The sequence below is a fragment of the Alligator sinensis genome, unplaced genomic scaffold (genome assembly GCF_000455745.1).
Source record: "Alligator sinensis unplaced genomic scaffold, ASM45574v1 scaffold482_2, whole genome shotgun sequence".
NCBI lineage: Eukaryota > Metazoa > Chordata > Crocodylia > Alligatoridae > Alligator > Alligator sinensis.
This window is the reverse complement of record NW_005842678.1, coordinates 487462-499496: the sequence shown is the minus strand read 5'-3', so window position 1 is coordinate 499496 and position 12035 is coordinate 487462. Positions and strand designations below refer to the sequence as shown.

Here is a 12035-nt window from a genome sequence, read left to right as displayed (position 1 = left end):
TATCCCCAATTTTACAGAGAAAGAAACTGAGACAAGTAGAGCAAGTAGTAAGATCAAGTAGTATGACCAAAACCAATGGCCAACTCAGGAACTGACTCAAGTTTCTAGTCTTTGTTCTATGCTCTATGCACTAGACAACATGGGCTCCCACAATTACATGCTGTTTTATTTAATAGGGGTTCTGATTCATTCAATACACACACAAGAGATGCACAATAATCCAGACCCTCTTAGCAGGACATTCTTTTTATCTATTTGGCATGCGCTTACCTGTTCTTCTGAAAGCTGTCTCACTACAACTCTGATTATCTACCTTTTTCCTTAACTGCCTCATTAACTCCTACAATAGCTGCTGTGGTGATTAACGGAGACACCAAGAAAGTATGACAGTCTCTTCTGAACTTGCATCCCTGGCCTCTTCCCCAGGGGCTCATGCTTGCTGTACTTCCCCTCCAGTCCTCAGCTGGAGGTTTGTTTTACTATCTCTGTTCCACAAGTATATGTTCTGGTTGGAAGAGTCTGCATGCACCTTGGGTGAAATCCTGGCACAGCTGGAATTTTGTCTTCAACTTCAGTAAGGCTAAAATGTAGCCCGATTGAATGGTATGCTCTTCCATCTTTTAAGGATTTTGGTTGTATATCTGCCTCTGCTAAAAACCAGTAAGATCACTTCAGAAGTGGATGGAACAGAGGGGTTGGAGATAATCAGGAAATCCAGATTACATCATCAATACATTCAGGTAATTCTCAACTGCATCCTTGAGCAGAAGGCGCACCTGTGAGATGATTCAGGTTTGGCATTGTGACAGGACAAAGCATAGTTCTGTTTGGCCTTACAGACCCACTTGAATTGCTCAGAGTTTTCTACACATGAAGAACAGCTCCCCAGTATATATTATTTATCTAGCCAGAAAATCCAGGCTAGTTCCCTGGTGGTTAAAAATATCTGGAATTTCTAGGGATTTAGTTTATAGTTGAAGCAACATCTACTTGGCCAGTCTACTCCTGTTTAGTTGCAGTTACATCTTTTCCCATAAAAAGCTAACGTTTTACTCCTATTAATGTTATCACAGAAAGGCAAAAATCAATTCTTTGACTCTCATAGTCTCCCTGTCTTTTATTCATGGCACACTAATGCCATAGTTTAATATGAGACCAATAGTTGTCAACACAAAAAAATTACATATACTTTCATAATATCTGATATGTACAAATTAAGGTTTTATTAAACAAATACAGTAGGTGACCAAACTCTGACTTGAGAATGGGAAATTACATTCAAGTCTATAGTGCTAAGGTAATTATTGGTCATTTCAAATCATTTATGCCCTAAAATATAATGCACAAAATGATCGTCCTGTGAAATAAGAAATACATTGGCAATAAAGTTAAGGGACATGTTTATTTCAGAGCTTTCTGCAAGCAAAATTGCTTTGATACAAAATGAGTTCAATGATACAGTGCTACCATCCACTCAAGCAAAAGAAAACCTCACATTTACATGAATGCACTTCATATTGATATTCTTACAGTATAATAGTTCAAATATCCAGAATGTGTCTGGCCTCACTGAAAGCAATGGCACAGAAATGCTGCAAGATATTGGAGTATCATAGTACTGGCAAGTGCTTAAGTAACGTTCTGTGAGTTCTCTGAGAGTTGCTGTATAAATAACCAGAGTGTGAATGTGTTCTGTATTTCTTAGTATTTCTGCCATACATCCTTTAGTGTTCGTTTAATTAGCTCAAAATGTGTAATTGTATCTTTTGGCTTTTTATATTTTTTTTAAAAGAAAAATCATGAGGTATCCTTTCCTGTTAGCTAACGACATACTGATAGGCCTATTTTATTCAGGTTGCAGAGACTTAACTGTACATTCAGTACACTGTACATTCAGTAATTGCTTTTAGTGTACTTTCTACACATTTCTGTGTACAACTGTTAGTTTACATTAAAACTCTTTAACCCTTTCACATAGGATATGGCATAAACAAAAAAAAATCTGACAAAAATTATACTCATAAAATAACAAGACAAATACACAAATAAGGCCATCTGCAGAATTAAAAATCCACCTCTTGCAATATTTCACAATAGTTTCTACATAATATTTTACATCTTACAAACTTAAATATTTAATACACAAGGAAAAGACCTTTACTGAGCCAATCACATTATCTCTTCAAGGACTTGTCCAATTTACTGGCTGGTGGCCTCCTCTGGGGAGTTGGAATTTTGGAAGGCTTGGCTGAGGCTGATCGAGAACCCCGTCGGGGGGTTGGCCTGCTTGTTGGGGGAACAGTCTCTGACATATCTGAACACACAGACTGGATTTCTGAAATGTCAAAATCAGATGCATCACTGCCTCGGCGGCTACTTGACCTGCTGCCAGCCTTGCTTCCTGCTTGGCTCCCAGGTCTACTTGGAGTTCTTCTAGTTTCTGTAGAGAGATGAAAGAGGTTGTGGAATCTCCGTCCTTTGAGGACTTTAAGACTCTCCTAGAAAAAGCCTTTCCTGGCATGATCTAGTTGGGGACAGTCCTGCTTTGATCAGGGGGTTGGACTAGATGACCTCCTGAGGTTCCTTCCAACCCTAATTGTGTAGGATTCTATGATTCTATGAGGGAGGCATCTACTGGCATTAGTAATGGGAATTAAACAAGCATTATGATATTTAGGTGTTTTTATAAATATAGGAGCTTAAACGCCCTGCAAGCCATATTTGGAACTCCATCTGTTACAAGTAACACTCATTGTTGTCTCTTCTCATCTTGAACAACAACATAAAGCCATGATATTTCTCCTAATAAAGAGAAGGGAATGCAAGATTAAATGCTGAGATTCTGAATGGTTAGCCCAGCCACTAGCTTTGCTCATAAAAACTGATTATCCTGGTAGTGTTTATCCACTCATTGACCTTGCTTTATGCAATTCAGTGATCTACCAGACCCTTTTTCACAGTCATTTCATATCTAGATGTGTTCAGATTCTGTCATCTTCTTGTACTTTAGGAATTGTTTGCATGCAAGTTTGATTGGGCAAATGAATGCACACACTTCAAAATATATGGGGCTCTGTAGCAAGCACCTGCACAAGTTTCAATTATTTCTTCACTCAAAATGCCTAAAACTGGAAGTCTCAAGAGAAATAAAGGAAATAACAAGCAATTAAGGAATATTTTCATATTATTTACAATGATCTCCTTCCCACTGTTGTTAAATGAAGAAATCAACAAATACAAGATGGGGTAGAGTTTGCACAGTCAATGCACATGTGACTGGACCAAAAGAAATCTCATGACGTTCAATAAGGACAAGTGCAAAGTCCTGCACTTAGGATGGAACAATCTCATGCATCAGTGCAGGCTGGCGGCTGACTGGCTGGATAGCAGCCCTACAGAAAAGGACTTGGGGGTTACAGTGGACATGGACAATAAACTGAATATGAGCCAACAGTGTGACTTTGTTGCCAAGAAGGCTAATGGCATCTTGGGCTGCACTGGTAGGAGTGTTGCCAGCAGATCAAAGGAAGCGATTCTTCCCTTCTATTTAGCACTGGTGAGGCCACATCTGGAGTACTGTGTCTAGTTTTGGGCCCCCCACTACAGAAAAGATGTGGACAAATTGGAGAGAGTCCAGCAGAGGGCAACAAAAATGGGGGGTGAGGGAACTGGGGCACATAACTTATGAGCATAGGCTGAGGGAACTGGGCTTATTTAGTCTAGGGAAGAGGCAACTGAGAGGGGCTTTAATAACAGCCTTCAACTACCTGAAGCGGGGTTTGAAAGAGGATGAAGCCAGGCTGTTTTCAGTGATGGCAGATGACAGAACAAGGAGCAATGGTCTTAAGCTCCAGCAAGTGAAGTTTTGATTAGGTATTAAGAAGAATTTACTCACTAGAAGGGTAGTAAAACACTGGAACAGGTTACCCAGAGAGATTGTGGAATTTCCATCCTTGGAGGTTTTTAAGACCCAGCTAGACAAAGCATTGGCTGGGATGATATAGGTGGGGCTGGCCCTGCTTTGATCAGGGGGTGGATTAGATAGCCTCCTGAGGTCCCTTCCAACCCTAATTTTCTATGATTCTATGTGATGTTTTTTATGTCAACTGAGTTCATGTGCCTCATTGAAAAATGTTAACAGTGACTATCTTATGTAAGTTAAACAGGGTAAACTTTATTTTTAATTATCTGCAATTGTTTATGACACATATTTTATCTCAATAGGTCTGGCATATTCCAATGGCAAAGAAACCACTTCTAAACAAAGCATGAGACAGTTTTGTCTTAAAATTAGTAATAACTAAAAAATAAGAACTAGCTGGACAGGATTTTTCAGTCACTCTTAGTACACTTGACAGTTATGACAGCTGGCAGAGGTGACTCTGTGGTTTCTTGTACCGGCCACCCAACCTCATTCTTTGTTTAGAGCTGCTCTGGGCGCAGGATGGGACACAACCCTCTTTCTTGAACTCCTTTTTTTGACCATCTAATTGGATGGATGAAGAGAATGCGAAGAACATAATATACCTAGACTTTAGTAAGGTTTTTGACACAGTCCCACATGATGTTTTCATACGAAAAATGGAGAAATGTAGACTGGATGAAATTACTGTAAGTTGGTATAATAATTGGCTCAATAAGTGCAACCAAAGGGCAATAACAAATAAATTAATGTCAGAATATCAGGGGGCCACATGTGGGGTTTCACAAGGGTCTGTCCTACATCTAGTGCTGATTAATATGTTTACTAATGATTTAGATGCCAGAATAGATTTGTCTGATTAAGTCTGCAAATGACACAAAACTGGGGAGGTCTGAAAACACTTTGAAGGACAGGAATAGACTACAGAAGGATCCTGACAGACTAGCAAAATGGGCTAAAGACAATGGGATGAAGTTCAATCCAGACAAATATATGGTGCTCCACCTAACCAAATGAACAAATACAAAATGGGAGATAACTGGTTGGGCAGTGGCATCGCAGAGAAGGGTAACTGAGAGTGAACATGGGAAAGCAATGTGACACAGGCACAAAAAAAGCTAATTTAATTTTGGACTGCATAAACAGGAGTATTAAGCATAAGACATGGGAGGTGATGGTAGCATTCAACTCAGGGTTGGCTAGGCCTCAACTAGAGTAATGTCTACATTTCTCTGTTCCACATTTTAAGGACATAGAGAAGCTGGAGAAGGTCCAGAGGTGGGCAACAAAAACGATAAAGGAGTGGGAAAGCAAGCCATAACAGGAAAAAATGAGACAACTAGGTAGATTAGCTTGGAGGAAAGGAGATTAAGAGAGGGGGACATGATAGCAGTTTTCAAATGTCTGAAAGGCTGCCATAAAGAAGAGGAAGAACAGCTGCTCTTCCCTGCCCCAGAAAGTAGGACACAAAGCAATGATTTTAAACTGAAGCAAAGCAGATTTAAATTAACTCTCAGGAAAACCTTCCTTACTGCCAGAAGAGTAAGGCAGTGGGCTAGACTTCCCAGGGAAGTTGTGGAATCTCATTCAGGAGAAGGCTGGAAAAGCATTTGATGGAAACAGTTTAGGAACAGCATATCTGCATTTGTGCATTTTCTAATCCCATGATTCTACTCCCAGTGATCCACCAACGTACGATCTCTGAGTGACCTTCCACAAGTGGTGTTGCAGATGCTTCCCTGCAGCTCTCGCTTTCAGCAGGGAAGGCAGACACATATAACACTTGAACCATTCTAGGACTGGTTCACAGCTGTGTGACGTGCTGAGGCTCCAACAGCCAGGTGGAGAAGTGAGCAAACAGCCCACTGTCTCTCAGTGGGTAAGGGGATAGGAATGAGTGCTTGCACCTGTGCTTTGAGAGTCCTAGAGGGTGGGTGACCCACGGCTGGGTGCATTTTCACTGTTCTGATTTCTCTTCTCTCATAAACATGAGTTCTGTAACTTCAATAGTATGTACCTGACCTAAGTCTGCAGTGTGCTAACCTGAAGTGGCAGGACAGGGGGTTTGGGCGAGGAGTGCTTGGACCCATTCTTTTTTGGTTCCAAGGGGCTGGAGGAGCATAATAAGAATATAAGAAGTGCCATGCTGGGTCAAGACAAATGTCCATTTAGCAAAGGAGCCTGTCACTGACAGTGGCAGAGGTGGATGCTTTAGGGACAGTGTTAAAATGGATATATCGAGAGTGATGTATCCCCTATTAATTACCTCTGGCATCCATCATTGTTGGTTCAGAGATGCCAGAGGAGACATCCCCAACCATTCTTTCAAATGATGAGGGGGGCTGTGGTCAAGTAGGAAGTGAGAGTACAGCTCGTTGTTAGAAAGATAGCTTTTATTAAACAAGAAGTGCAAGGGAGCTCATTGATAAAAAGTACCAACAAAAGGAAAGAAAAAGAGAGGGCAATAGATTTCTGGCTGTGTACCAGAGCAGCCAGTTGCAGCAGTAGAGAGATAGGAGCTTAAGGAGCGATGCTGTGTGGGGTGCCTGGAGGACAGACTAGACCACTGTCACAGAATGCTTCGTTTCCACATCTAACACTGGACTGGTTCATAATGAACTGGTTCTAAATAATATATGATTTTCCAGTAACACTTTTGAACCATTTCCAGACTGTTTTAACCTTTTATAGCAAGCTTGTAAGTCTGTCTGCTTCAGGTTTAATTATATTTCAACTGTTCTAAGTGTTATGTATGTTCAGAATCAGATTCAGGGAACCACAGGTAGATTCTTCATAGGCCCTCAAATTCTCTACAGCTGAGTTCTGTTCTACAGTCAAGAATCTTCCCTTTGTTCTCAAGCATTTCTTTAAAGGCTGTTTCAGAGGATCATTATAAACCAGTGATGTCAAGCAGGCTGCAATTAATATGTTAGAGCAAATGTGCACATCCCCCTGGGGTACCCCAATCTGTCCTCATGTGGTAACAACCCTTGTTATGAATGCTGGGATCAGTGCTGAAATTAAAAAACTCACCTGCAAAATGTGCTCGAACCCTGGTAGCTGCTGTTGATATCAGGCTGCTGTCTTCTCCAGATTGGAACCCTTTTCCTGATAGATATCCTGGCAATCTAAGTTTACTCCCTTGTATTGGTGTTCCCTGAAGAAGACAAATATCATTGCTTCATCTATTATCATCGATATGAAGACTTGGATTGGCTGGGACTGAACTTGGTATTCTACAATCTTCACAACATACATGATAAATTCAAAGTATTGGCCACAATTATCATGGAAATATTTAACCATAAGTGCCAAAGTGGTCCAGCTGTAAAATCACTCAAAAGTCTACTTAGCATCAGTTTTTTATCAGTCTTTATGTATGTATGTATATATTTTAATTAGCTGAGCATACAAGGTTAACTGAGGGTACACTTCTTATCATAATGCTATCAGACAGATGCAGAGCTATTTTTTATACCTTTGTGCCATAATTCTGACCATGGGCGTATATATTGAATGCATTCATGGAATGTAGCCTGACAAAAGTATACTTATGAATTTTGCAACTCCTAAATTCCCATATTTTGTGACTTCCTTGCACAAAAGCAGAGGGTCTTGATTTTATAAATAGAAAAAAAAATGTGGCCTTATGTTACCCAGGGTGCATCCACCCATAGTTTTGTCTGCCTTTTTTTCTAGCTTCTGAATTAGCAGAATCTAGTGACCTCACCTGGTAGCCTACCTAAGTTGAGTTCATTTATTGGCTCGGGGAAGGGGACTTCCAAAGATGCTCAAGTCTCATTATTCAGCTTTGCACACCATAGTAGACCCTAGGTGTGAGCAAACAATCATCCCAAGTTCATATAAAACTACAAATGATTTATCCAAAAGAGGAACTCAAATACTGCAATGCTAAGCACTGAACTTTTCCCAATGCTTAGAGGGAGTTAGGTGCCCAGGAACGGGATCCAAAAGATCCAGTACATCAAGCCAACAGCTATGTGGCGTTGGGCAATAGGGAAATTCTAAATTCAAAAGGGTGTGTCTTAAACTCCATTCCAGGACCCCCGGTCCGCCAGGACTTAGGCAACTTGCTCTGCTTGTCTTGCACACAAACCTTCTCCTGAACTAGGCATCTACAACACTTCTACCAAAAATGGACACCTTAGGAAGGTCAATCTATCCTTTTAAAGGATGGCATAAAGAGGAGGATAAAGTCATTAATCTTCTGCCACTTGTCTGCGTAATAATGTCATCATTAGAAAACACACTAAGGATGCTGGAGAGTTGGGCTCAATTCCCTCCTCTCCAAAAGAAGTTTCATATTCATCCCATCCACCTCCATTGAGAGTGCCCTAATCAACAGACCATAAGCTATTCTGGGCAGGGATGGTCTTCACTCCTTCTGTTGAAACTGCTACCAGGCAGAAAAGAATTCAAAATTTATTGGAGCGTATAGAGAGAAAGTATGTGTTTTTTTGGATATTTCCCTAACCCCCTAAATCAGGCTAAACTTGTAGCCTATCAGTCACTTTGTTGGGCAGAAGCTGCAGCTGGATGCCTGAGAAATGCACCTACAACTTCCTTCAGTCACCTGTGTAGCATGCAGCCTCAAACCACTGGGCTTCATTAAATTCAATGAACCAATGGGAAAGACTGAAAGCAGATTGGAGCTGTTCTAGGCACACCACCTTCTGCGGATACATCATCAGGGTTCTTTTAGACCAGGAGTCAAGGCCTAACTGACTGCCATTTTGAGGGGCTGGAAGGGAACAATGCTCCTGTCCCCAGGGAAAAGAAGAATACTTTAATGCAATATTTTACCAGCCACTACAAACACTTCAATCAGTCTTCACATTAGAAAATGCTTAAATGAATGCAGTCGTTTCCATTTCATAACAAATTCAGCAAAAGCATGACATTTTATTGCTCTGTCAATACGGCAAATTTCTTCATACAGTTGTTTTAAGTACCATTAATTAACCTTGTAGGGATATTTAGTTTACAAGGGACAAAAGAAAAAAGCAAGTAAATTAGAAATTAACATTTATTTAAACTGAGCTATGGTTAAACCATATTCAATACCTTAAACAATAATCCTAAATATGTAAAGTAGTACCTTATACATACATACACACAACAGTAATGAATAAAAAAGATCCTCGGGTATTTTGTGTGTTCTTGAGTAAAGACATACAGAATTACATGAAGTGCCAAACTGACAGCAATTGGAGGATGAAATCCTCTCTTTCTGTAGAGAACAAATACAGCAGAGGCAGTCATAGGGCAAGCCCCTCCATGCTAATCTACCTGCTTCAGTTGAGACAGACTATTTCTGTGAGGGCAGGAGACAATTTAGGAGCTGATCTAGTTGGAGCTTTCCATTGGTTTCATCAAGCAGTGGGTCAGGTCTTTAGACTCAAAGTATATTCAACCCTTGGTCTCTCCCGTTTGGTTTCCAACATAGACAGTAATTCTTATAAAACTAACAGTTTTTTGTGTACGTTGCACACTGTTGAGACCATCAAAATTAATTCCCCCTGGGTCACTGAGAAAGCTACCTGATTATAGCTTTTGTTGGTCATAGCAATTGTTGGCCATTACTCTCCTAAACTGAATTTCAGTTTCTGAAAGGGCACCAGTATGCTTCTACTTTGTACCTGTGGTATCCTACTCACTATCAAATGGCATTTCCTCACTCACTGGCTTCATTTTGGAGATCATAATTTTTTAATATAATATCTGTAGCTCATGAGTGCCCTGCACACTGTAAGCATAGAGGCCATAATTTGAGGAAAGTACATCCAATGGTGAAATGCTGATGGGCAACCAAAGAGTAAGTCATAAAAAGAATTCTAAATTTGATCTTTCCAACAGCTGGTCTATTCACTGTTAATTTGCAGCTACATTTTTTATTGCTTTACAGGTCTACTTATCAGGAACCACAGGTTGAGTTTTCTTAAAGGTTAAATCTATTTAACACATCAAACAAAAGATCAATTAAAAGTTTATGAAAACAAAGAAAATAAAATGGATAGAGATCTGAAACAAAGAGAGTGTATTAATATGCAAAGGGACAGTGCAGCTGTGCAAAGAACTGTAATGACTGTTAGTGATGTGATAGTTTTAACAAAGGAAGTTCATTAGACTAGAATTTCTGTCCTTACTGTACCTCGGCAGATGGCCCTTGATAGTCTGAGGACTCTGCTGGCTTAGGAGGAGTTGATGTTTTGCTGTTTGTCAACCATGGTTTATCATAATTGCGTATTAAATGATGGGGTGTCTGTATGGAACAATGGTAAATCAAAATATGAAGGACAGTAGATGGAAAAAAATGTCATGGAGATAGATATCCAAGGAAAGGGAATCCCAAACTTCACAGTAAAAATGAAAAAAATAAGAAAGAAAATAAAAACAAAGCGGAAAGAGTTGATGACAAACATTCTTGATGTACTTTTTCTCTTTCAGATTGTATTCTCTGTTTGCTGATTGGATCAAGTGGATCATAAAATGTAAAGACATCTATTTCAGGATTGCAAAAGAGGAGCAAGTGTGAGAAAAAAAATGGACACAATTAGTATCCTTCCAAAAGACATTAAAATAGCGATTGTTCTATCCTATAAAATCTGGGTCCTGTTAACATGGGACCTGTAAACATGGACTTATAATTTCTGGGTCCTATTTAACTAGGAAGTACCTGTATGCTATTCAATGATTAATGTAATGTCATGTACGTATTCATACCTTGGGTGTACTCGTAGCAGCAGCCTGTGGTGCAGCTGCCTGGCCAACTTGACTCGATAAAGAAGTAGATCTATTGGGAGAGGCACCTCTTGAAGAGGGTCGTGATCTACGACCCCTTGGTCGGAAAGCTGCTATGCTCTGACTGCCACCATCTGCCATCATGAACTTTTCACGCAGCTCCATGTTTGTCCTTCCCTTAGCTGCAGCACACCAAAGAAAGGTACTGAGATGTCAAATATGTAGATCAATCACAAGCCTGTTTATCAAAATTTTGGCCATGCCACCAGCTCCAAAACAGCCTAACAAATGCAATGCATTACTCTGTAATACATTTATTTTGGACACACGTGAGTTCATGTGCACAGCTTCCTTACTCTAACACTTTGTGTCAGCAGAAATGAACACTGTCAAGTGAAGCCAGCATGAGAATGGAATGCTCAAGGTGCTAAGTCATTGTTAATCAATCGTCTATTAATGCAGAGATGCAACCTGATGACCTGTATCACTAATATTACAGCTACTCATAGTAACACTCATTTGGATGGTACAGAAAAATGCTAAGTACAAGTGAACAGAAAGTAGCACATCCATTTACACTAAACTATGAAGTAATGCAGTTTGGCAACATGCAATAATGAACAAAAAACCCAAATTATAATGAGGTACTTGGTAGCTAAGCACTTATACAGGCACAGATGAGAGACTGTTACACAAGAATAAGATGCACAATATGTTAGCATTTTATTGTGTTAGTATGAGTGGCAACTGTTTCTGAAACACTCTGTAAGTGTGTCAAAAAAATATCCCTCTAAAGCACCAGCCCATGGTGAAAAAAATGCAAAGCCAAATGTAATGAATGAAGCATTTGTTGAAAAATAAATATTCAAGAGTGGGAAGGGAATGAAGACAGAGAAAGGGCAGAAGAGACAAAGAGAGGGGATTGCCAACCTATAGTAGGCTGAGTGGTAATTGAAGAATTTGATTCCGAACGTAACATTTTACTTCCGTGATGATGAACTAGAAAAAATGACACAGGATATGGGTCACATTAAAGAAAATCGTTAGCAGGAGAAGAAATCAAGTACAGCAGTTGCATATGCAAGAAGAGACTCTGAGCACTAGGCTGAAAGACAGAACTTAGAGCAAAAGCTCTCTCTAAGCACTTCTAGGCAAGCTCTCAAAGTTCCCCTAAGCTAAAAGACAACAGTGCTTGAATAGACTTAGCTGCAGTCCTATGAACACTTGGGCCACAAAAACATACATCTGCCATCACAAGCTGGAACTTACAATGAGTTACCATACCTTTAGTATGAAGCATATAACAAAAACACTGCAAATTATTCTGCATTGAATATGACAGCAAACCTTA

General features: G+C 39.9%; 1 protein-coding gene across 27 annotated transcripts in view; it reads right to left on the bottom strand.

Annotated features, from left to right (window-relative positions):
* Positions 1–1102: 1102 nt before the first annotated feature.
* Positions 1103–12035, bottom strand: part of DST (dystonin) — a 428507-nt gene continuing 417574 nt past the window's right edge. For 16 of the 27 annotated variants that reach the window (XM_025215834.1, XM_025215826.1, XM_025215830.1 and 13 more), the window contains 5 exons: positions 11615–11683; positions 10667–10866; positions 10095–10205; positions 6956–7079; positions 1103–2440 (listed from right to left, as the gene is read on the bottom strand). In XM_025215834.1, coding sequence (XP_025071619.1) covers positions 2175–2440; positions 6956–7079; positions 10095–10205; positions 10667–10866; positions 11615–11683 — 770 coding nt within the window. In that variant the 3' untranslated portion in view covers positions 1103–2174. The other 11 variants (XM_025215848.1, XM_025215847.1, XM_025215822.1 and 8 more) reach the window with 5 other exon arrangements.